Below are 27,249 nucleotides of genomic sequence, written 5' to 3'. Positions count from 1 at the left end.
GTCTCCGTGTGAAGCAGTGGAGCAGTCTCTCCTTAGCTTGTCATAAGGCTTTGTTTCATCGATCCTCCGCCATCCCTCTCCATATCCACGGGGACCTAATGCTGCCTGCAGTGTGTGTGTGTGTGTGTGTGTGTGTGTGTAAGTGGGGGGTGCATCATGCTCGGTTTTGGGCCGGTGTGTGAGAACAGTCCACGGCCATGCATGCAGGAGCGAATATAGATGTCTCTGCATGTACTGTGTATGTTTTGTACTGCAACATATAATGGGTGATTGGGTGCTTGTATCATCATTCCACCTTCTGTTCAGAGTTGATAATGTGCCAGTGGTACAAACAAAGCCAATCTATTATGAGCCCCACAGCTACGGTAAATATGTTTACCCACTGCAGCTTTGTCCAATCATTAAATTTATTATAGAGATGTATTATTTCATTGTGAAAGCGCACGTTTTTGGGGCTTAACTGGAAGTCTCCCTGAACTACATGAGGTGGTGTGTAGGCGTTAATGAAAATGCATTGATATGATTGTATCTCAATTAAGCGGGGTGTGTTGTGGGGCTAAGTTGATTTCCTGGTGTCAGATTTGAATAATGGTGATTACTGCAGAGCGGAGTGGGCTGACAGAGAGTTTGAGAGAGAGAGAGCGAATGGGACGTGTCCGGCATACTGAACACTGAGCGTTACAGTAGTACACTTGTAATCCTACATCACACACCCTGGAAAAGATACAGTACGCTCTTCGCAAAAGGGTTCCACAGTATATAATACCAGAATATAACTCTTTAGGCTTGTACCATAGCAGAGCCCTTCATGGAGCCATTTAAAAATGCATGAAATGCTCCAAATCAGCAGTATTGAAAGGATTTTTTTAGAACCACACTAGGTTCTTTATTCTGATTTGCCAATTTTTAATTGTAACAAATTAGAGCGTTCTTTGAGTCATTTCATATCTATATAGACCCATACCCTATCCAGAAAAGCCATGAAGAATCCTCTTTTTCTGTCCAAGAAGGTAAATAGGCACTTACTGTGCTGTAGTATGAAATTGGAGCTGTCTGTTAACTTTACCTAGAGATTTAATGCACAGACAAACATAGAGATTATTGAGCTGTTACATTTTTTTCACATTGACCCAGCACCATTGCTAAAGAGAAATATGCTACAATATCCTGAAATTCTCTGCAGACAAACCAAATACGATTTTTTCTTTTTACAACCTTTATTTATCCAGGGAAAGTTGGCTTAGCTCCATGCTCTTTTCCAGCAACACCCTGCTTCAGATTCATACACTTCCAGACATTCACACTGGGAGCTTCCCAGTACAACCACAGTCTACTGATGCTCACTGAGCAGCTCCACTGGAGCAGTTGGGGGTTCAGTGCAGTTGGGGATTCAGTGCCTTGCTCAAGGGTACAGACTAGGGTACAGAGTCTTGTACTTGGTGAGCCTGCAAACTGGATTCTCCCTTGGAATCTAACAAGTTCCTTACCTCTCATTCAAATGAGGGGGACGTCTCAAATTTGTCAAGCTGTGATTATGAATGTTAAAATGTGGTTTTCCGTTTGAAAATGGATTTAAACAATGCAACAGCAATAACAACTGTGAAGATGAAATTCGCAAGGTTTTCATGAAATTAGAAATTTGTTGCAACAAAAACGCACCTGCTGTCTACTGGGTGGAAATTAGAATGATACAAACTGATTCATGCATTGGAAAAACTCCTGAATTTATTGGCAACCGGTGCCAAGACAATAACGCTCACAATCACGCTCAAGTATTTAGTAAAATAAATAATCATAATAGGCAGTAAAACTCAAATGCAACCCAAGTACAAGAGCGCTGTTGCCCTACTTGACCTTTGATAATAATTTATATGGCTCAAGCAGATTTCTGGCATCTCACAGGGGGAAATATAGGATTTATTCATCAAGCGCTGTCATTTTGCTTATGTGATTTCTTCCATGTGGCTGGGCCGGTTTGGAGAATTATGGGGCAGCGTAGGCGTGGGAAACCGATAATTAGGGAGCAGGTTTAGGGGTTAGCCAGTCCATAAACCCCCATAAGATGTATAAGCATGTGTATGTGTGTGCAAGTTCATGTGCATGTGTGTTTTAGTTGTGGGTGCCCTGCTGTTTTGTGTGTTTTTAAAAGATCAGAGACTGCTGCTGAGAAGCTGTGTCAGTGTAAATGAGTCAAAGACTGTGCGAGTGTGTGTGTGTGTGTGTGTGTGTGTGTGTGTGTGTGTGTGTGTGTGTGTGTGTGTGTGTGTGTGTGTAAGTGTATGTATCTGAGTGCTCTAATGTTCTAAGAGGCTTTCTCAGTTGGAAAGTCAGCTGGGATTGCAACTTTGGTTCTTAATTAGCTAAAGATTTCTTGGGCTATGCGTCTTCCCTCAACTTGATGAATCATAATCACCACTCACAAGGATTTTTTCTGTTAGATTTTTTTTCCCATAATCCCAAGTCCTAACTCCTTGTTTTCTTCCTCAGGTGGGATGTGATTCTCTGTCTAACTGGATGATTCCATCTGTTCGCCCATCCATCGATCCATCCCTCCATCCCTCTGTGACCCAGAGGAAGGATCTGATGAGAGGAGTGTCGAGGACGGAGAGAAGTCAAGACCTGCTATGGCCAGCAGTATGTTGCAAAGTTATGATGAAAATTTGCCATTTCATCTTTTTTTCCTGAGAAACTGAACTATAAATAGCAACAAAGCTGTGGTAAAAAACCCTCCCACCCATGCTGACATTTGGCGCCAAACATTCACATTTACTCTACAGTGGAAATACAGCTTATAACTGCACATGCATGTAGTACTATACAGTCAAGGCCTAGGTCTTGCCTTTTGATGTCTTTTTAGTATACCCACTATCTCTTTAGTATACCCACTGTCTCAGTAGTATACCCACTGTCTCTTTAGTATACCCACTGTCTCTTTAGTATACCCACTGTCTCTTTAGTATACCCACTGTCTCAGTAGTATACCCACTGCCTCAGAAGTATACCCAGTCTCAGTAGTATACCCACTGCCTCAGAAGTATACCCACTGTCTCAGTAGTATACCCACTGCCTCAGAAGCATACCCACTGTCTCTTTAGTATACCCACTGTCTCTTTAGTATACCCACTGTCTCAGTAGTATACCCACTGCCTCAGACGTATACCCACTGTCTCAGTAGTATACCCACTGTCTCAGTAGTATACCCACTGCCTCAGAAGTATACCCACTGTCTCAGTAGTATACCCACTGTCTCTTTAGTATACCCACTGTCTCAGTAGTATACCCACTGTCTCTTTAGTATACCCACTGTCTCAGTAGTATACCGACTGTCTCTTTAGTATACCCACTGTCTCTTTAGTATACCCACTGTCTCAGTAGTATACCCACTGTCTCTTTAGTATACTCACTGTCTCAGTAGTATACCCACTGTCTCAGTAGTATACCCACTGTCTCTTTAGTATACCCACTGTCTCTTTAGTATACCCACTGTCTCAGTAGTATACCCACTGTCTCTTTAGTATACCCACTGTCTCTTTAGTATACCCACTGTCTCAGTAGTATACCCACTGTCTCTTTAGTATACCCACTGTCTCTTTAGTATGCCCACTGTCTCAGTAGTATACCCACTGTCTCTTTAGTATACTCACTGTCTCAGTAGTATACCCACTGTCTCAGTAGTATACCCACTGTCTCTTTAGTATACCCACTGTCTCTTTAGTATACCCACTGTCTCAGTAGTATACCCACTGTCTCTTTAGTATACCCACTGTCTCTTTAGTATACCCACTGTCTCAGTAGTATACCCACTGTCTCTTTAGTATACCCACTGTCTCTTTAGTATGCCCACTGTCTCAGTAGTATACCCACTGTCTCTTTAGTATACCCACTGTCTCAGTAGTATACCCACTGTCTCTTTAGTATACCCACTGTCTCTTTAGTATACCCACTGTCTCAGTAGTATACCCACTGTCTCTTTAGTATGCCCACTGTCTCAGTAGTATACCCACTGTCTCTTTAGTATACCCACTGTCTCAGTAGTATACCCACTGTCTCTTTAGTATGCCCACTGTCTCAGTAGTATGCCCACTGTCTCAGTAGCATACCCACTGTCTCTTTAGTATACCCACTGTCTCAGTAGTATGCCCACTGTCTCTTTAGTATGCCCACTGTCTCTTTAGTATACCCACTGTCTCAGTAGTATACCCACTGTCTCAGTAGTATACCCACTGTCTCTTTAGCATACCCACTGTCTCAGTAGTATACCCAATGTTTCTTTAGTATACCCACTGTCTTTTTAGTATACCCACTATCTCTTTAGTATGCCCACTGTCTCAGTAGTATACCCACTGTCTCTTTAGTATACCCACTGTCTCTTTAGCATACCCACTGTCTCTTTAGTATACCCACTGTCTCAGTAGTATACCCACTGTCTCTTTAGTATACCCACTGTCTCTTTAGCATACCCACTGTCTCAGTAGTATACCCACTGTCTCTTTAGTATACCCACTGTCTCTTTAGCATACCCACTGTCTCAGTAGTATACCCACTGTCTCTTTAGTATACCCACTGTCTCTTTAGTATACCCACTGTCTCAGTAGTATACCCACTGTCTCTTTAGTATACCCACTGTCTCAGTAGTATACCCACTGTCTCAGAAGTATACCCACTGTCTCAGTAGTATACCCACTGTCTCTTTAGTATACCCACTGTCTCAGTAGTATACCCACTGTCTCTTTAGTATGCCCACTGTCTCAGTAGTATGCCCACTGTCTCAGTAGCATACCCACTGTCTCTTTAGTATACCCACTGTCTCAGTAGTACACCCACTGTCTCAGTAGTATACCCACTGTCTCAGTAACATACCCACTGTCTCTTTAGTATGCCCACTGTCTCAGTAGCATACCCACTGTCTCAGTAGTATACCCACTGTCTCAGCAGTATGCCCACTGTCTCAGTAGTATACCCACTGTCTCAGTAGTATACCCACTGTCTCAGTAGCATACCCACTGTCTCAGTAGTATACCCACTGTCTCAGTAGTATGCCCACTGTCTCAGTAGTATACCCACTGTCTCAGTAACATACCCACCATCTCAGTAGTATGCCCACTGTCTCAGTAGTATACCCACTGTCTCAGTAACATACCCACCCTCTCAGTAGTATAGACTACCTACCGCCTCAGTAGACCCACCTCCTCAGTTGTATCCATCTCTTCAATAGTATTTTCACCTTTACACCTAACATATTGCCATTTCCATGTTTTTTCATCTCATGTCTTTCCGCTCCTCTCTCATGTAGCAGCTGATGGCGTAGGGAGTCTGGGTGCTGAACAGAACCACCTGAGTGTTCCTGTCGCTGACCATGGGGCCTGGGCCACGGCCATGAACAACCTGGGCATCGTGCCCATGGGCATCAGCGGGCAGCAGTTGGTTTCAGGTAGGCTTATATACTTAAGCTTGCAGAATTTATTCCACGTCCTGTAGCTTGCTCTTTTCCTCTTCCTTGGCCTGGCAACCACTTCATCTCTCGTGCACTTTTCTGGTCTTTCGAGGAGCCCAACCACTCCAAACATGAAATGCTCTGATGCATGCATTTACATCTATGGACACCCACACTCACATAAATACTCTCTCTCGCTGTCTCTGTCTCTCTCTCTCACACACACACACACACACACACACACACACACACACACACTGTCTGCCATGCCAGAGCATAAAGGTTAATGCCCAATAGTGAGCTTGAACTAAGAAACATGTCAGTGAGGAGTGCAGTTTCCAGCAAGTGGAGCTAAACGAGTGCCCACTGGCAATCTGCAGCACAGAAGGTAATATTCCAATATGTTTTACCATTACACAAGAGCCTTTATTAGGCTCCCCCATTAGCCGACACCTCTGCCTATCACTACTCTTCCTGGAGTCCACCCTCACATTCAAAACTATGGGCAGTTTAGAGTGTCCGATCCTCCTGACTTTACTGTCTTTGGAATGTAGGAGGAAAGCCAGCAACCGCCACATAGAAAGGGCCGTGAATCAAAGCCGCGCCCCGCTGAGCCACTGTGCCGCACAGGGTCTTAGGGTCATAACTATCCCTTATAACTACCCCAACACACACACACACACACACGCTCACCTGCTCTCAACACAGATCACAACTACACTCACCTTCACTACACCTACGACCCTGAGATGGTGTCTAAACTGCGGCCCACAACATCTGATTTCTGTCCTCACCATCAATCTCAACTACAACAAACTTATGGGACGGCAGACCCTGCTGGCTTGAAACAGCCCACTCAACAATTCAGATATCAAACTGCACCAACACTCATTGGCTTAAGCGACTATGGATCCACGTCCAAAGAAAAAAGTTAATTCCAGCACGCACTGGACCATATTTGCAGCAATTTATTTTCAGCAGTGGTCTTCACCCACACAGTGGCACAGTGCTTACATACAATGGTCCATACAAAACTGCATGATCATTCACAGCTGTGTGAAGGGTGTGTTATAAGGGTTACATCTGACAGCTCATATATTTTATAGTACATTCAAGAGGAACTAAATAATTCTTACAAAACACATCGCCAGTCACTTGCAGATACAGGATGTTTCATAATCTGTTCCTGGTTTTGACATTTAATTTCTTCTCAAATATAACTACTTCACAGCATGAGCAGTCAGTTTTGTCGACCCATATTGACTTCGTCGATCCATTGTAACCACAGACGACACGTCTTACCAAACAGACTGAAGTCATTGGAGGATGTGACTCTTCCTCTCTACCTCACCAAGTCTGCAGTTAAACTCCCCAATCTGTCGTTTCATGCCACATAACCTGCTACATCTTTCAATCAATTAATATAAAATGTAAAATAAAAACCTTCATAATCCTTTTATAAAACAATTTAGCGTCTAAATACTTACTCCATAACTACAGGGAACAAGCACCGATAACATTTGTTTTGTCCCCCCTAATTACGTTATTGTACCCTGTAATTAATTTTTAAGTATGCAGTGATTACGAAAACAGTTACACCATAACTACCTTATAAATGTCTCATAATTACAAAATTCTTACCCCTTCTTGTTTTGTTACCCTGTAACTACATTATTGTTATTTTACTAGTACCCCACAATTTCAGACTAGTTACACTGTAATTAGCAGGCTGTAAAATAAAGTGCTACCAAGATCTTACTTCATATCCATGAGTCTGCGTCTGTATGTTCCAATGCGCTGACTTCTGCTCTCTCCAAAAGCCGGAAGGGCTTTGAAAGAGGTTGAAATGGAGATTTGATTTTTTTTTTCATTTGAGATTTGCCAACTGCAGTTTTACTTTTTAGGGATTTGCTTTAAACTAGTATCAGCATTTTCTGACAGAATTTGTGTGTATGTGGTGTGCGCCATATACATCTGAGTTCCCCAGACATCCGGAAAGTGGGTTTTTAAAAATAAACTGTTTAATGTCATGAGCTTAGAAATAAGCTCTGCATTGAATCACAAGCCATTTGAATTTCCCTTAACTGTTTCACGCAGCAAACAGAGATTACGCCTGATTTCAACTTATTCCCTTAAAATTTCATGGCTGTCAGAATTGATATTCCTTTTAAACAGTGGTGTTTTTGACTGTATTGCATTGTATTTTGTGCTGTTATCTAATCATTGCTCATCTGCAGAGACAGAGAGAGAGAGAGAGAGAGAGAGAGAGAGGTTAAAAGGTTGAGGTTAAAGATGGGAACAATAGGAGAGGAAGCGTTGGTCTTCTTTCTAATGGCCTGATTTCATATCTGTCTCTGCTAATGCTAATAGGGTTGTTATCTCTGTGTGTGTGTGTGTGTGTGTGTGTGTGAGAGAGCAAGAGAGAGAGAGAGAGAGAGAGAGAGAGAGAGAGAAAAAAGAGATTGACTTAATGTGTGTTGTGCACGACTGTGTGTGTGTGTGTGTGTGTATGTGTGTGTAGGCATGTGTGTGTGCCCTATTGTACTGCAATTACCATTACAGCAGCACTGCCACCGAGGATAGAGGGAAATTAAGAAATTAGAGGCAAATTAAAATTCATGAGAAGATTTTATATTATGCATATTTATGGAATTGTTATAAGTAGACATGGAAGGCTCCCATTATTTACATTCATACTTCATGCTCTTTAGTTTTACGCAGCCAGAGAAATCACTCATGTCATGAGTTTGGGCACAGGGCTTTGGGTTTTGGGTTAATAGATTCTTGCTGGGATGAACTGGCTCCCTTTAGCTGAGGATGCTGTTTTGTCACAAACTGTAACTGTGTGTGCATGGAGGCCAGTATGGATACTGATGGTTTTGTGCTGAAGCTGCTGATAACGGATATTCAGTGTTTTTAAATGTGACAGTTTTCATGCCAAAAAAAAACAAACTGAAAAAATTTACAAGTATTCCGTTTTTCAACCAGAAAAAGGGTGGAAAAGCATCTGAAACAGCATTTAGACCATGAGACACTAAAACTCTCCAATGAATAATAATAATAATAATAATGATAATGTGTGGAATCTGATCAAAATGTAATGAATTCAGGTTAAGGGCTTCCCATAGACAATCAGTGTAGTTTTGATAAATTCTGCAATAAATATGTATTGATCAATTATACAATAAATATGTAATGATCAATTATACAATAAATATGTATTGATCAATTATACAATAAATATGTAATCAGTAAAACCGCATCATATCCATGATATTGGAGGTAGACGACAATGACTATACCAGATCTGATTTTTACAGTAATGAAAGAACAATATTGGAACGATATATTGGCAAATATATAGGTCTAACCCTAGTAGGACCGTACTCTCTCTCTCTCTCTCCCTCTCTCCCTCTCTCTTCAAAGTCCATGCAATACCAATAAAGCCGCCCGTGTGTGTTTGAGATCTAGCAGACAGGGATTTTCCCAGACCTATGAAACTGTTACACTTTGCTAAAGAGGACGGGGCTGGAAAAACACTCCGCACAACAGCAACAGGAGCATCTGGATGTAATAAATACCTTGCTTTTGTTCTCACATCCTCCTATCTAATGTTATTTCAAGCCATACAACCACAAACCCACCCCACGGAGTCCAATGCAAACCCATGAAGTCTTTGAGAGTTCAGTAAATTCACTGAAAGCCAAGAGCTGCGTCCGTCCCTCTCCAGTTTTCGGGAGTGTGTACAGTATGGCTACAGTATATTCCACTGCTGCAATGTCAAAAATACACTAAGCTCTGCTTGTAGGGACACAATTTCATTTTCTGTTTTTGTGGGCTTAATTTCACCTTAGAATCTATTTGTGAAATTGTTTTTCTAAGACTTAGGGATTTGTCTGAGCTTCCCGCTAGTGTCTCTCTCTGCAGTATATAAAGGCTTGGGGTTGTCATTGTACGAGTGCTGTATTGTGAGGTTTATTAAATGAGCACACAGGGAGATTTGTTGAGTTGGAGTTTTTGTGTAAGCCCAGAATAACTGAATGCATGGATTTAACGCAAGAAAGCTGCAGCGAACAGAGACAGAAACTGTTGTGAGGAGGGACAGAGTGCAGCACAGGAAACCCACCGGACCCAATTCCAAATATTAACATCATGACATGATATAATTACACTGATGAGGTGATGCTGATCATGCGCTCCACCTTTGACAAGATCTGCAGCTCTGCATAACTGCATGTGGTAACATTTAGATAATGGGAAACTGAAAAAGGGAGGAGAGAGAAAAAAGACAGAGGGACGATGTATATGCGTGTGTGCGCGTGTGTGTGTGTGTGCGTGTGTGTGTGTCCAGATTGATGGGATCTCACCTTAAGGGTAATTGCAACCAGATGTTTCCTATAGAGGCTGATGCAGCACTCGTCCCTGGAGGGTTGGAGTGAAAGAAGCGTTATAAAATAATCACAAATAAAAGCATAAAACAACTCCTCTCTCTCTCTCTCTCTCTCTCTCTCTCTATCTCCCTCTCTCCCCCCTCTTTCTTGGCTTTCTTTTCTTGGTTTGCTGTCGTTCGTGTTTCCATTTTCTCTCTCTCTGTCCTTTTCCCCCTCTCTGTATTTTCTTTCTCTGTCTTCCCCTCTTTCTCTTTCTGGCAGACACAGCAGAGCTCTGAGCCAGAGAAATGAACCGGGGCCTCGAATCACTTAGGTTCTGGAGGGGGGGGGAAGCTCAGAGCGAACAGCGACCTGCGTTATGTGATTATGATGAATGTGTGGCACGTAGATGTGTAATTTACCTGTCAGGGCTATCGCAGACAACACTTTAATGAGTTTTCCTAAGACCTGAAGAATCTCCGCATGCACCCCGAATACAAATGCAGAGATTTATGGAAGATTATCTTTCCAAGTGCTTTTTTTTTATACAAGCCTGAAGATCTCTAATAAAACAGATTGTGAGGGGCCTTTTTTTCTTTTTGCCAAACAAAACCCCATGCAGGAAGTGTTTTACAGCTCTCTGTAGCCTACAGCGCACTATGTACTCTCTGATAGAAAATTAAAATATGTTAGAACTAATTGGAATCGCACTGACCTAAGAAAACCCGTCGGATGAAAACCGTGTATTTCCCTCTAAAAAGGCTTTTATTTTTAGGAAGTAAGATAAACAGCTTTACTTTCTGATTGACAACCGCAGGGTTTCTCTTTTTTTTTTAAAACATACGCAGAGGGTTTGGAGTGGATTTCCTGAGGCCATAGGGTCGTGAAACTGAGCCAGCATATGAATTAATATGGAAACTTTCAACTGAATTAAAAAAAACACGACAGCAGCTCTGCCATCTACACACGCAGACGCCTCACATGCACACTGATTATAACCACCACCCACTGCTGACAAATATACAGCACTGCATACATCTTGATTGACGCTTTATGCTAATTATACCTATGGTGCCAAAAATTGTTTGCTTCCTCTGACAGTGTGTCTCCACCATGATTTCACTCCAGGGAAGAAAATAATCATTTCAATTGTTATGGACTGTTTTCCTGTTTTTTGCTGGCTTTTTGAATGAAAAAAAAGACTTTTTTTTTAAAACATTTCATATATTATAAAGAATGAACCTCATAATGAACGGAGATCACGCTCGCTTGTGATCTTATTATCTGCAGCCACAAGCATCCATTGATTCAATAAGGAAGTTGTCAGGCTATGCATTAGTCGACTTGTCATTTATTAAGCGCATTTCCCCCGCAATCATTACTTTGTGGCCAAAAAACAACACACACTAAGGACAAAATGAGGACACACTGCCAGGGAAAAACATTATGTAGGAGATAGATAGACATTCTGGCACAACAATACCTTTCCTCACGACAGTTAAAGTGGTAATCCTCGAGATCCTCATTTGTTTTTTATTTTGTCTCCGTCTGTGTTGCTAAGCGCTAGTTCACCTGTCAATCAAACAGTGTGTCCAGCACTGTGACGTCTTTTTCCTTGGATGTTCTGTTGATGCAGTTTGAGTTTCTCTTTTCTTTGTCTGTTCAGCCATGGTGGCTATCGCTGCTCATGCTAACTACCCAGTTCTTCTTCTATTTATTCCAAACAAACCGCCAAATGTAAGACGCATCACTTCCCCGAGGATTCTTCCCAGGAAACATCTACCAGACAGCGGGTGTTTAGAACAGCAAATGTGGAAATTTTACAGTTGAATCACTGTTGCGTTATCAATCACTGATAGAATGTAGGAAAACTGACATTTATTTATGGAAACGTCACGGATTATTACTTTAAGGGGCATTTTGTCTTTTTCTTGTATGACAGCTTCCTTCGTCTCTCATTGGAGTCACTTTATTTTCCTTCACATGTTATTGTGGGTGTGTGGGCAGCAGCTGAGGGTATTTCTGCTGACATTCGGTTTCCTCCCAGTCCCTTCTCATTGCAGTGTGATGAAGATAGTAACGGGCTCTGCTGTGCCGCGCCGCGCCGCCCGCCTCCAATCTGCCTCCTGTAGCTTTCCACCCAGACAGCTGAAGGAATGGTCCTGTCTTCCCTGTCTTCTCCCTCTTTATCTTCTCTCCCTCCTTCCTCACTTTCTCTTTGTCTCCAAGTGCAGACATTTTGTTCCTCCCTACCTCTCCTCAACAAGCTTTCTTTCTTTTTTTCCCCTTCTACCTTTCACATTACCGCGCTAAAGACGATTGCTTCTTTCCTTTCTTCTTCGCGTCTTTTGTCACGGATCTCTCTCCTCTCTCTTCTACATCTCTCTTCTCTGCCTTCTAAGTGATGCTTCACTTTCTCTCCTCTGCTCTTCTGGCTTGCTCTTTCTCTTTGTCTCTTTCTCTTCTTGTCTTCATACTCTCTGTCCTCCATTCCATATCAGGCTTCAAAATTGTGTTTTTGAAGGCCGATACCGATATTTTTGGGACTGAAGCTGCCGATAGCTGATATTTTGTTCCAATATTTAACATCTTTAAATTTGACCATTTTCATGCCAAAAAATGTCAAGAATACAGTGTTTTTCCTGGTATTGTCAGGGTGGAAAAGCCTCTGAAGCAGCATTTAGACCATCATGGGACACTAAAACTCTCCATTGAAAGCCAGACTAATGAAATTATTTTTGGTGGGTGAGGCAGGTTTCACTGCAGGTTTTACAGACTGAAGCTGTGGAGTAAAATCCTCCCACACCACACTGGTATGATTTCTCTGGTCAGACATCTGATATAAAAATAATAACAATATAATCATCTTCACTAGCTGTGATCAGGGAGGAACCTCCATCATAGCAGAGGTGTACAACACTGACTGGGCGATATCTGATTTTTAATAAGATGCTAATATCAGGCCCATATATTGTTCTCTTAACTGTTGTCTCTGTCTGTCCTGTAGACTCTCTCTGCATCCAGGGATTTGACCCCGGCCTGGGCCTCATCGCTCCTATCAACCCCATGATGGCGGGCATCAGCCTGGTTCCTCCCCCGCCCGTACCCCCCGACATGCCCGTCATCAAGGAGATCATCCACTGCAAGAGCTGCACTCTCTTCCCTCAGAACCCCAGTAAGTACATCCACCATCTATACGGATACTGTGCCACTGAGGGTCAACAGTGGTGAGATAACACATATAAACTACCTAAAAGCTCATAAAGGAAAGTGAAAGGAGGGAGGCTGGTTTGGTTGACTTGATTAGGTTTGCAGGTACAAGACAAATTCAAAATTTCAAACTTTGTTAGTTCTTGAAAAAAGAAGATGTGTGGGTTCATTTAGTAGAGATGCAGTTCAGTAAATGCAATATAGTCCAGGTGAAATAGGCCAGAAAAAGACCAGAAATCAGCCAAATCGTCCACATTTGCGTAAAAGCACCAAAACTGCTAAACATCTACAGTTCGATGCTCGGAACATTTTCAGAATTGGAGCCTTCACAAAAATGGTGCAGATCCGCTGTGGAAGCCATTCTTCTGTCCTCCATTACCAACAAATGGGTTTTTCTGTATATCTGCTGAACTGACCATGATACCACTGATACTCCTACAGTATGTTTTGATGACCAAGAAATACAACAGTGCTAAGGAAAACACCATAAGCTGCCCAGATCATTATGTAATGGCCAATTCAATGATATTTTTAAGGAAATGCAATGAAATTTCATTGTTAAGAGAACAGAGAGCATTGCCATTTTCCTATATGCCTGATTGTATTAGACAGCAAAATGACAATGTTCTCAGCTCTCTTTAAAGTGCAATTTCTTTGTATTTCTTTACACAATAATCACAGTACCAATTAAATTGGCCATTACATGATGGCTTGAACAGTTCAGATATTTTCCTTAGCACTAATGTATTCCTTGATCATCAAAGCAGAAGTGTAGACATATTTTTTTCAAGTGTATCATGGTCAGTTATAATACAGCTATAGAAGAAAACCCACTTGCTGGTAATGGAAGAAAGAAAGATGGCCGCTGCAGTCAATCATGGCTCCAATTGTGAAAATGTACATGGCATCACAGTGTGCATGTAGACCAATCTTGGTGCTTTTACATAAATTAAAGAATACTCCTTTGCAAAGTTCTTTGTTTTGAAAAGTGCTATATAAATAATGATTAGTATTATTATTATTGCGTGTGCTGTGCTTCAGACCTGCCCCCCCCCTCCACGCGGGAGCGCCCCCCCGGCTGTAAGACGGTGTTTGTCGGAGGCTTGCCGGAGAACGCCAGCGAGGAGATCATCAGGGAGGTGTTTGACCAGTGTGGGGAGATCATCGCCATCCGCAAGAGCAAGAAGAACTTCTGCCACATCCGCTTCAGCGAGGAGTTCATGGTGGACAAGGCCCTCTATCTGTCCGGTGGGCCCTGACACACACACACACACACACACACACACACACACACCCTGTTCAGACCCGCGGGCTGAGGCAAGAGCTGAATATCTTAGCATTATTTTAGCATCAGCAAATGTTAGGTCTGTCCTTTTGACTTGCTAATGATATATATGGTGGCAGTGCATATGTGATTGTGACCGCATGAATAATTTGCTGTATGCTTTAACAAGTTGGAGAGTGAATGTGCCCATGTGCCTGCATTTAAGAAAACACACGAAAACACTTTTGTTCATTTTATGTTGATGTTTGTATGTGGGTCAGGATAAATTATGGGTGAATAAGGCCGACAAATGAATTGCTGCTGCATCTTTTATTCAAATAGAAGCAGCCATTTGAAATGTTAAAGGTATGGTGAGTTATTTCCTAGTGAACCAGACAGCTCTAATTGATGATGTGTTTATTACGCCTTGACAGTCACTCCAATCAGTTCTGCAATATGATGAACTGAACTGTGAAACAAGTATTGGTACATGGCATGAGACTCGCGAAGCTGTTGATGTAATGTTGCAAGGGCGTCATTTCACTAAATAGTCCAGAGTCAGGTGTAAGATTCTTAATATCTGTCTCTGGTGCAATGTCTGCTGTATTAATCTATACTCATCATAAACTCGTCAACTCATCAAAAAAACATCAAAAGGGCAAAAGTAGGGTTTTTTTGCACATTTTTGAAAACAGAGCATGGATAATAATAAATGCGGTGAATTAATTTAGATTAGATTGTATTAGATTGGATGAAACCTTAATTATCCCTGTGGGGAAATTGGGCCATTGCAGCAGCAAATACTAATAGGATACAGCAAAAAAAAAAAAATAGGATCTACATAAAAATCTACATAAAAATTCACTCACTCAAATTCACTCACATGCCATTTTTTGGCATGAGTTGGGAATTGAACTAACAACCATCCACCACCTCACTATTTCAATGTCAAACTACTGCCTGTTTCTCCTGTCTCCCTCACATAATCCTTTTACTGGTGGGGAAACGGATTTGCTCTGTGTGCATATTTGCATTTTAAGACTTTCGAGATTTTCATTTCAGTTTCATGCTCATTTCATTCCAAATTTCGTGAAATGAGCATGAAAATGAAATGAAAATCTGTAATGAAAAAAAAGTCTAGATTCCAGCATTAACACCAAAATAGCAGCAGAATTTACTTCCTGAGACAGAAAGACAATGTGAGATTTGTGCATTGTGAAAACGTGGAGAAATATAAAAAAAATATATCAATATATACAGTGTGTAATAAGGTTTAGTAGAGAGTGGGTTCCTTCCTTTTTAGCCCCTCTAATCCCCGTGTGTTCTTCCAGGCTACCGGATGCGTATTGGATCCAGCACTGATAAGAAAGACTCGGGGAGGATCCACGTGGACTTCGCCCAGGCCAGAGACGACCTGTATGAGTGGGAGTGTAAACAGCGGCTACTGGCCAGAGAGGAACGACACCGCCGCAAGATCCACGAAGACCGCCTCCGACCGCCATCGCCGCCTCCCATCATGCACTACTCCGAACACGAGGCGGCAATGCTGGCGGAGAGGTTGAAAGGTGAGCAGGCCGATGAGAAGAGGTGATGTGATTCATAAAGATACAGCAGAGATGGACGACTTCCATCAGCCTGTGTGAAATAAGATGAGGTGAAACTTTAATAAACTGAGTTGTTGCAGCAGCAAATAGTGATAGATACAGCAAAGAAAATAGAATATGAATAAGAATAGAGTAAAGGTGAATAACACAACCGACAATTACAGAGTGTGTTATTGTAAGTATAAATATAAGAATGAATAGTATGAAATATCTGAGTAACAGCATGTATGTAGGGGCTGCAATATAACAGCATTAGAACGTACTGAAACAAATGCATGAAAAATATATATATGAGATGAAAATATATAAAACATTTGCAATATATGCAATATGAAAATAAATGAAAAATTCTAAAAAAAATAGCTAAATCTATGCAATACAAAACAGAAAAATATGAGAATATGAAGAGACAAATATGTGAATTTACAGCAATATTGTAAACATGATGTGCAAAATGTGCAGTGTATTCACTTTAGAGACAGAAGCCATATACTGTATGTATAGAAGGTTTCTAGCTATGCAGTCATGCGTTTGTAAAAAATTATGAATTTTTTGTATTTGATGCACAGTAGTCGCTAAAAGGCATGCCCAGATTTAGCTGCACTGCACAGTAAATAAATAAATTCATAAATCCGATATGAAGAGCTTCTGTATAGAGAATCTAACTATTGATATTCCTGTCAAGGATTTTGCACATACATTATACTCATTTCACACACATTTCCTATACATATGTACACAATACACTCGTTTAAAGAAGTGTAAAAGGACTCACACCTTAAAAAGACAGTGCATGTGTTTGGTTTATCTGATTTATCGTGACTGAGAGTCTTTCAGTCCACTCACAACATATTTGCCTCAGTGTTTTGCTGAAATAAATCAGCTGCCACGCTGTATAAAAAGGCACAGCCGTGGATCCAGCGGTAAAAAATGGACAACTACTCACACACAGACACATTAATCTAAAACCGTGTATGCCTTCCCAAAGCTGATCTAGAGGTCAGTGTTAACATAGCTCCAGATTTGATTGTCAACACATTTGTTAGTCTGTCGTGTGTGTGTGTGCGCGCGTGCGTGTGTGTGTGTGTGTGTGTGCGTTGTATAATCTGCTGTGCAGCGCTGCAGATCGCATGCTGAGACACCTAATAATATTTATGAATCCATCGTTCAGGAACCTGCGCAATTATTGACACTCTTCATCCCAATTTGTAGCTGGTGTGAACGGACTGATACACAGCCTCGCGTGTTTTAGTGCAGCGTGGTGTGAAGCAGCAACACAAGAACTGTCACAACACAGGAGGGCTGGAATCCACTTTTGCAATTTATTGAAGATTAGTTAATGTAATATCATTGCAGCTGGCTGTAGGATGTTATTGTTGCACAGTCAGTTTTTGTCATTTTTTGTAATTCTGCAGTTGTTGGTTTCTTACAAAGCCCAGGAGTGGCTTTCCTGTAGAGAAAAATGTAATTTTTTGTGTGCATTATATGCTATTGTGTGCGTGCAATTTATAAAAAGTATGCTCGAGCTGCATAAAAAGCTTGTGAATAGACTAAAAAGCATGCACATAACAAGCCAATATAAAGAGCCCGCTCAGGACTATCGATATTCCTCATCCCCGTTTGCAGTAGCTGTGAGCAGACCAGAGCGGCGGACACACCCGCTGTGGAACGGAGGCGTAGAGACATTTCCATGTGAGCCTCAGCAGGGCAGACGCAGCAGAGGCTTATTTCTATGCGCGGCCCAGCAGTCTTCCCTGAGTAAAAAATGCACCGAGGTGAAATGCTCTGTTACCCCAGTAAATGAAAATAAGCTGTACTTACACAGCGCTGCAGCGGCCGAGGCTCCAGCATCCCAAGCCTTATCTTTTTTAATGTGGAAACAATGCTGAGGGTCAAATCATACTTTTTCCACTTTATATTTACATCAGTGCACATGTATTAATCATATGTGCTTCTGTGGTGATGTGATGCAAATATGACCATCCACAGTGTATTTCCACTGTGTATTTCTGTGAAAATAGACTCAAAAACTATCAGTACAGCGGTGTGTTCGCTCCGGTCCAATAACAGCATTCGATGTCTTGTGGGTCCGCGGCTTAATACACAATGTCACGTCTTTTGTTCTGAAATCGTGGGAAGTAATAAAACAATAAGATAATTTCCCCAGCGCTCTGCTGAACTGATAGTAAAAATTTGTCACATTTAGATATGAGTGCAGAAACAGGAGTGGGATCCTCTCATATTCCTTATTATCTCAGCTGCTTAGTAATTGATTGCCGCGTGCTTGGGTTTCTTTATGGGTACACCTCACACATACACACACACACAAGCACACACACACACACACGCACACACGTGCATGGACACACACGTGCACACACATTTACAAACACACACATACTCACAGTGGATGTGTAGTAATAGCCACAGTTATAATCCTTTCCTTTCCTTTCCTTTCCTTCCCTTTCCTTTCCTTCCCTTTCCTTTCCTTCCCTTTCCTTCATGTTGCCTAAAATCTGCTTTTCAAGTACAAGGAGAGAGTGATGGAGACAGAGAGGCAAAACAGAGGGAGGGAGAGAGTGAACTGGCAGAGGTGTGCATGGGTAAGGAGAGAGGGAAGAGGGATGTTGTGGTGGAGGAGTGTCAAGGTCACTTTTCCTCCTCCTCCTCCTCCTCCCTCCCTCCCTCCGCTCTGCAGCAGCTGGTTTTCATCTTCCTCACTGAAAAATAGTCCAGTCTTGTCTGGCAGGTTAGGAACTTCTAACTGGTCCACTGCTGTCACAGTGCGTCCATTAAACACAGCAGGGCTGGAATCCATTTAGCAGTGTATTGAAGATTATTCAGCACAATAGTTGATTTAGAGAAGCCTTTTTGTTACGAGTGCATCTACCCATCTGCACATCAGCTCACAACTTTGTTTTGCAATCCCTGCTGAGAAAACTCATCTCAACTCATTGAAATTTTATGATCTGGTTGTTTCATCAGACAAAACGTTAATGTAGCAAGAAGACTATTATGTATTATTATAAAAGTGGCACAATCAATAAAGTACTGAGGTAGATTCCAGCCAGGAAAGTGTAAATGTGACCAGTTTGCCCAGTCTGGGGGGATGTACAGTTATTCCAGGGTGTAACGGAAACGTATAACAAGTAGTGTAACAAATTACTGCTGCCAGGGAATAATAAATCATATAAATTTTGAAATGACTAACAAGTAATAATACTTTTCTTTGAGTAACAAGCCCAACACTGTTTATTTCCAGTGGTGCTGCCCATGGGTATCTCTTGACATATCACCCATTTTTTTAGTCCAATGCATCCCTATCATCAGTACATTTGCGATGGATATGATAAATGAAACAGACTAGGACGGTGATATGATGTGTCCCAGTACTATAACAGCACACACTGGGATCTCACCAGTAGGATTACTGGTCTCTTCATTCTCCTCTTCTCTCTTCCTCCGATTATCTCTTCCCACCAAAACTCATTAAAATGCAGAGGCACACTATTCCTAGATTTCCCTAACAAATACTGTCAGAAAGCGTGTGTGTGTGTGTGTGCGTGTGCGTGTGTGTGTGTGTGCGCGTCAGTGCCTGCATTCCTTTATTCCCCCACAGCCGTCCTTTCCATTTCTCTGTGTAAAATCTTGTTTGCCGCTTGGAATTTTTATATCATTTCTGTATTCGGTGTCATTCTACATTGGAAGCTTCCTGCTTCCCATTATCAAATTCATTCATTCAAACATCGCCGGCTTAATGGCTCTTACACCCTCAGTAAATACAGCAATTGCTTTCATTATTACATTCTCTCTCTCTCTCTCGCTCTTTCACTCTCTCTCTCATCTGCATCTGCATCTCTACGGTAACTCCAAAACCCAGAACTAGCACCACCACAACAGCCTCTGTACCATTTAATATCCATCCACTAATATCTAACATAAACAAGCACGTTTTCCCTCTGAATAGCCTCTTTGAATTCATTCTTCACCTCGAACGGCTGGGGAAATAAATTTCCATTATTCCTTCAGTTGTCCCTGTTCAGCTGCGGCTCATTGTGCCTGCTGTAATGTGACTGTAATCTGCTGCAGTCTATGAATAGGGCTTTATCGGTGCGGGGGAAAAGTGTCTTCTTACAGGTCGTGTTGCAGTGGGTATTGAGCTCATTAAATGCTTTCTAATTCACTCTGTTCTGCAATCGTCCGTGGCTCTGTGGCACTGTTCAATTATTATTCAAATGTAGAGAATGCACTCGACGGCGGCCCGCAGAGACTCAGCAGTTTTTATGAGCGAGGCTGAATGCGGCTTGTGGTTTTGGTTGAAAAGTTGAAAATCAAAATGGCCTTTTGTGTTCAGCGGCTGTGGCGCGATTCATAGACCCATGAACAGAGAAACGCCCCCAGAGAACGATTTTAATCCTCCCAAGCCGCTCTGTTGTTTGAGTGTAGCATGACTGAAAGTTAAACAAGTTTTGAAGATACAGTGCATTTAATGTGTGACGATTTTGTTCTGAGTGTTGCTGCACTTTGCTGGGATGATGAGAGTGGAGAGAGATAGAAAAGAGGAGATGACTTTGCCCTTTACTGTACCTTAGGTCTGCTGCTGCGGGGAGCTCGCACTCACCAGAAGACCATTTATTTTTGGAGTGTTTTCTAGGACAGTGGTTGTCGATCCTGGTCCTCAGGACCCAGAACCCTGCTGGTTTTCATCCTAGCCATCTAATAAGGAGTGATGTACACCTGGAACACCAGGTGGATGCAATTAATTAGCTGGTAGGATAGAACACCAGCAGTACTCCTAGGTGACCGCACTGCTTGTCAACACACGTCTGGACGCCTAGACAAATATGAATATGAGCACAGTTTTGCATATCCTTGCGTATATATGCTGTAATTTCACACATTGTTTTTCTTCACGGTCTCATTTTACTCTCAGTTGATATATATTGCATATTTACAAGGTGTCTCAAAAGTAGGTAGGCCTATAAATTTTTTTATAATGATAATGAAAAACAAAGCTGTATAGTTCTAAACTTGTATAATTAAACTTATTTTGTCATTTTAACAAAACAATTCATTCAATTTAAGCATTTATTAATACTAAAAATTATACTTGTAGAATGTTAATACCAGGAAATAGCATGTCAGTCAGACGTCTGTCCTCATTGCATAAGTGTTCAAATTGTTTCCCATCATTAACACATTCTTGCATTTTCTCTGCAACGCTGCTACACACCATCATGCACAGTCCTTTCTCAACATTGATGTAATGTATGTAAAACTGTTTGCCTACTTTTGAAACACGCTATATATTTATATTTTTATAAATTGTCACTTATTTCAGACTGCACATATTGAATAGTTTATGGTATATCATTATATCGCACATGTTTATCGTACATAATAGCAGCTACTACTGCTGTTATTTTGCACACCCTCTTAATGCTGCAATCCAAACCTTTTCATACTTTCATTCATGCTTTTCTACCTAACATGTTCTAGTGTTGAAATTGTCAGTTGTATGTTGATATAACCCTCTTTTGCTCTATTCTTTTTCTATATATTTTCTATATTACTTTGCTGTATCATATTACTATTTGCTGCTGTAATGACCCAATTTTCCCACGGGGATCAATAAATCTTCATCTTATCTTGAAGGGGAATTAAATGAAGAGGTAATATATTTATTGAAGAGGTAATATCTTACCATGCAAAATACTAATAATAATACTACTTTGTCTTGAAATTTCAAAACAGAGAGTATGAGCTGGAAAGTGAGTTTTGAAAACCAGTAATCATCGAGTATTTGGTATTGATCAACAACACTATCAACCCCCCGCAGATATATTATGGTCATTTTTATCATGGGACAGTAAAATTCATACTTATTGCACTTTTAACCCATCAAGCTATTTTCCTGTGCAAGCATCTTACACTTCTTTCCCCTTTGCCATAGACGACCACAAGTTCAGCGATGCCACGGCGGTGCTGTTCACCTGGATCGACCGGGGCGAAGTCAACCGCCGGAGCGCCAATCACTTCTACTCCATGATCCAGTCAGCCAACAGCCACGTGCGCCGGCTGATGAGCGAGAAGGCCCAGCACGAAGAGGAGATGGAGCTGGCTAAGGAAACCTTCAAGAACGCCCTGCTGGCTATATTAACGCAGTGTAAGGAGACTTAAGTGTATATTATTTTAGAGTGTAAAGACATACAGTAGTATTGACAGCACCTGCTGGCCAGCCAGACTCCATGTGGGAATGCTTCACTGAACATTACTGTAACTGTTCAGTCATTCAGGTAACTTCTACCCATACCTCCACTCTGACTTGTTGTACACACTGTGAGCAACTTGGTTGATGGGTCACTATATACGCTATGTAAGTCACGCCACCGGTTCCACTTTGTAGTCACTTTAGTCTTTTCGAGCGACACTGAGCTCCGTGGAGCCATTTTTTTCTGATAAACAGTTAACTTAAGTTCCACTCAACACTGATTTTCTGATTGTGGAAAAACATTAGTGATTAACTTATTTAAGAATTAACACATGAAAACAGCAACAATCAGCGAATGCAGATTTCCTTTACTGTATAAAGGAAGTGTCCGACAGAACTGAAAAGTTTTTCAGTGTTTTATCAGAGAATTTCACTCTCCATTGTGCACCACAAGATCTATTTAACTACGGCATATAAATACAATGTTCTCACCCTGCGTATTCAACAGCATATAGCTTTCACTGATGAAAAAAACATCTTTGTCTTGCCACAACATCATGTTAATCGTGGCTCCATTGGATTCCACTAGTGAAATGCTGAAGAGTGGAAGCTGCCCCTCCTCCATCAGAGGAAGTTATGTTTCGTCTGACACAGTTGCAGAGAACTGGGAAGCTTTGAATGGCTGTAATCAACTTCTCGCCCATTTTGCACTTGCCAGGTGGAAATATTGTTCATGGCACAAAATCACATCGGTAGGGACACAAGGAAGTGTAGAAGTCTGATTTTGCCAACTATTCTCGGCCGACAAGCTTGCGTCCACACATCGGCCAAGTTCCCCTGGTTGCTCAGCTCTATAGGAAATGAGTGGACTTCTGGTGACTTGTTGAACATGTTGCTCACATTGTGAGACGGTTATGTGTTATATAAATGTATACTAATGTGTTGTATAGGATATCAACTTTACAGTAACAGCATAAGGACACTTAACTCTCAGGTGATCTCTAGCTACACTGATACTGTAGGCCTGTATAACTACACAGTCATTTATAGTGGAGTATTGCTGATGTGGTGTGATGCTAATTATTCTGCTGCACAGTGGGCATTATTACAGGCTATGTTGTTTATACAGTATGACAGCTCACCTCTAATACTTCACTGTCCGCTAAGTAATCCAGTGTAATGAGGGTTGGACTTGACTGGCACTAACGACATGAACAGTGTGTCACAGTCGATCTTTTCAGACACTTCCAGCTGGTACTGACAGCTAGGGTTCGACCGATATGGGTTTTATACTAATAATGACATTTTTGGATTGAAGCTGCCGATAATCAGTATTTTGTGGCAATATTCAGTCTCTTTAAATAATAATAATGATGTATTCCTGCATACGTGTGTGGAATCTGATCAAAATGCCACATTAAAATCAATTCAGGTTAAGGGCTTCCCATAGACAACCAGTGTAGTATTGATAACCAATAACCAGTATCGGCCCCATATATCGGTCTAACCCTACTGACAACTCTGCCACCACCGGACCGTACAGTTTGACTGCATAAATTTATACAGTGCATCACACTCCTGCAGGGAATGGTGCAGTCACAGATTACAGTGGTGCAGACCATGAAGCCATTCTCACCACATCCATTTTAAAGCCTGGCTCGATCCAAGTCATTTACTCTGCGAGGATCTTAGCCCAGTCTCCATGACAACGCTTTCCCATCCGTCTCACGATCAGCTCCATTATCTTCAAGAGGTGCCGATTAGGTCACTTGCACAGATGTACTGAAGCAAAGTCAGTAATATGACGGCGCACTGACCTTTTCACAGGGATGTTTCAGAAGATGTCAACAAATAATGACTGATAACAACTGCTGGATTTTGGTAATGCATGCCGTCTGTGGTAGAGTACCTCTGGTTACCCATGCCCCATTCAATGTCACTCCTCAGAATCGAACCTTTACGACTCATTCAGATAAACTAGTAGTTGCTCTGCAGCTTCAGTACACTTTGCATGGAAATTGTTTCCTACATGTACCTGGACAGAGCCCTCAAATTACACATAACAGTAGAAAGTCGGCTGGCAGCCATAGCTGTGGAAGGTAGGGTGACGGTGGTTGGAGCCCAGGGACCGAGGGCTCCAGTGTGGTAAGTACAGTACTATCACAGAGCTATGCAGTGGTTCCCTGTTGAGCATTCTGCTGTAGAGGAGCAGGGGATCTACCTCACTTTACCTCGCTATCAGGTAGGCAACACATATTCTCTCTCTCTCTCTCTCTCTCTCTCTCTCTCTCTCTCCCCCTGTCTCAGCGATCAGCAGCCCATAAAACAATCATGCATGGTGTGGATATTAATTTTAAATATTGATCTATCTGTTGATCTTGTGGCTCCATCAGAATAACTCTAGTGCGAGCACAATTACCAAAGGGATGTTGTTTGAAATGGGTGGATTATGTTTTATGTTCATTCAGGTTTGGCGAGTAAAAGAGATGTCACTGTCAAACTTTTTCACTTTTATTGACAGCAAGTATAATGTCTCTAAGAAAGCAAAACAGAGCAATACTTTAAAAGGCAGCATTTTACCACAGAATGCATGGCTTTTCAATCTGTGCTGAAGTTGTACAACAATAGGTGCAAATTCAAATCCTTTCTTACTTGTAACATGTCTGTATCTACTGTATACACATAACTATAATAATTGTAGCATAGAATATACCATCTAGTGGGATGCTAACTCGTCCTTACCATAAACAGATAGTGTAACATCACTAGTGTAACCTTGCTGAAAGTGAACCACAGAAATAGCCATCCATTCTAAGTGAATGTTGCCTTTGTCAGTCCTGAAGGAACTGAATCTGCAGGTCATGAGATGTAAGTACTGTAGAGCACTGGCCAGGAGAGAGACCAGGCCATCACACCACAGTCCAGTCTAGCTGACATATCATTTTCCTTTCTGAATTAATTTGACTTTCAATAAGAATGCTTAAGATATTGATTATTTACAATTCCTATCTGCAAACATTTCTGAAACCATTAACTAACTAATATTCTATCAGTCAATGGTTCCCATCCATTTCCCCCCTTAACTCACCCCTCGTCAAATTGCATCCCGTCCCCATTGCATGTGCGGCCCCATAAATTATATGCATACTGTATGTCTTTCAGACTCATATTGGTCAACTCCAGACAAGACAGCTCAATGATTTAAAATAAGATTTGCCTACTGTTCTACAGATATAAATGATTGTTGAACAATTGTCAATCATCAATTGAACAGTTCACTCCACAATGAAAATTATGTCATTATCTACAGTCGAAACGCAATTAAAGTTCGTACGACCACCCAACATAGTGAATTAGCCCTGTAGATCCATCTCAGCCTTCTCCCAAGCAATTGAAGAGAAAGGGGGCTGGTTGGTTAGAGCTACAAAAAGGGCATAAAATTACCTCTAAACAACTAATGCCGAATAATCTAAGTGTTTTGTATCCAAACAATTGCACTGAGTCCAAAAGGCCTAGATTTACCCCATTATGTAGCATTATTCTATGTAGGGAAACACTAACTTCTTCCTGTAGTAAAGAAAAGCACAGCTAGCTCTCTATTGGCTGGTGAGTTGTAAACAGGATCACCACATAGTTTTGGTTTCCACACTAGAAGAAGTGACTGTTTCCTCTACCTAGAGTAACACTACATAGTAAGGTAAATCTAGGCCTTTTGGACTCAGTGCAATAGTGTGGATACAAAACACTTGGATTATGCCGCAAAACCCGCTTTGAGAAAATGTATGGTCATTTTATGCCCTTTTTGTAACTCTAACTAACCAGACCCTGTTCACTAAATTGTTTGGGAGAAGGCTAACATGGAACTGCAATAGCTAACTGTCTGTGTGTTTGGTGGTCATACGGAAATCAGTGGAGTTTCCGCTGACATGGGGGTGAGTAGATACTGACATAATTTTCATTTTGGAGTGAACTCTTCCTTAAATATTTAAAGAAATGTCCAAAACAACAGGTCCGCCCCATTGCTTTCTCCTAGCCTGTGGTCCATGTGTGTCCTTGGTCTCTCCTCTGTCCGCTGTATGAGCCTCAGTCAGTGCTACCAAGCTACATAAACGGCTTGTTTTGTCTTGATCCTCCCTCCTCCTCCCTGTTCACCCCAAAGTCGAGCAGATCACCGCCGTTTTCACCGCCGCCACCAGGCAAAAGGCATGGGACCATTTCTCAAAAGCACAGCGCAAGAACATAGACATTTGGCGCAAGCAGTGCGAGGTTGGTATACTTTTACTTTTACTTTTTTTTTCCCCTCCCTCCCCAACCCGCTGCTCTTTTTTTTTCTGTTGTCATTTCTTCGAGTCCCCAGGAGAAGGTTGACAGACAGTCTTGTAGGAATTGATACAAGTGCGCTGTGTTCAGTGCCCTTGTTGTTTTTCTGGATGCTGCGCCCTCACAGACAGACAGACACTGGCTTCTGATCGTCTGAGTCTGTACACTTTCCTTTTCCCTCCAGCCCAGATGTAAAGCAAGATCTGACGCCTCCTCGAAAGTGTGAGGCGCTGCTATGGCAACAGTGGTTTCCAGGGTTAAGGCTCTGATCAATTATTTATCCGGAGTCAAATCTAGATAACGAGAATGAACATGAGAACGCTATGAAAAAAGGAGGGAAGAATTGTCCATTCTCAGTTCAATCAGCACTTGGGAGCATAAATACAGCAACAACACAGGCCTGCTCATGTATGCTGATTCAAAAGTGGCAGCACATTGCTTTTGTTTTAAAAGGACCCTGTTGCTCCTCAGGGATTATAGCTTTGTCTGTCTGTGGAGGCCAAAATCAATATAATGTGACATATAATCACCTGAGCTATCAGTGTACCTTCATCTGAATCAAGTCAGTATCACAACATATTAAATTTTCTGTCCAAAAAGAGGTAAGAGGCAGTGATTGGCGAACATTACACAGATTAGCTTGTCTCTAGCATGCTACAGTACCATTGTGAAACTCCTAGCATTCTTGGTAAGTCTACATGTAGCCATATCTCTACAGCCAGAACATTCATTTTGCGAACTATATGAAAACATGCTGCATATTTTCCTCTGTCAAAATGAGCATTATTCTCTCAGAAATGTAGTGTGAAATCACAATTGGGAAATGAAGAGATAAT

The 27,249-nt window shown here is 41.6% G+C and overlaps 1 protein-coding gene across 1 annotated transcript in view; it reads left to right on the top strand.

Moving 5' to 3' along the window:
- Positions 1–1,985: 1,985 nt before the first annotated feature.
- enox1 (ecto-NOX disulfide-thiol exchanger 1) overlaps positions 1,986–27,249 on the top strand; it is a 38,496-nt gene continuing 13,232 nt past the window's right edge. Inside the window, exons 1-8 of the mRNA XM_071903718.2 lie at positions 1,986–1,995; positions 2,572–2,634; positions 5,294–5,431; positions 12,812–12,979; positions 14,056–14,262; positions 15,610–15,843; positions 21,836–22,048; positions 26,253–26,359. Of these exons, the coding sequence (XP_071759819.2) occupies positions 1,986–1,995; positions 2,572–2,634; positions 5,294–5,431; positions 12,812–12,979; positions 14,056–14,262; positions 15,610–15,843; positions 21,836–22,048; positions 26,253–26,359 (1,140 nt within the window). The remainder of the gene's footprint in view (positions 1,996–2,571; positions 2,635–5,293; positions 5,432–12,811; positions 12,980–14,055; positions 14,263–15,609; positions 15,844–21,835; positions 22,049–26,252; positions 26,360–27,249) is intronic.

This window comes from Centroberyx gerrardi, chromosome 10, assembly GCF_048128805.1.
Source record: "Centroberyx gerrardi isolate f3 chromosome 10, fCenGer3.hap1.cur.20231027, whole genome shotgun sequence".
Classification (NCBI taxonomy): Eukaryota; Metazoa; Chordata; class Actinopteri; order Beryciformes; family Berycidae; genus Centroberyx; species Centroberyx gerrardi.
Note: the sequence above shows the minus strand (reverse complement) of the source record. Positions and strands in the feature narration are given on the sequence as shown.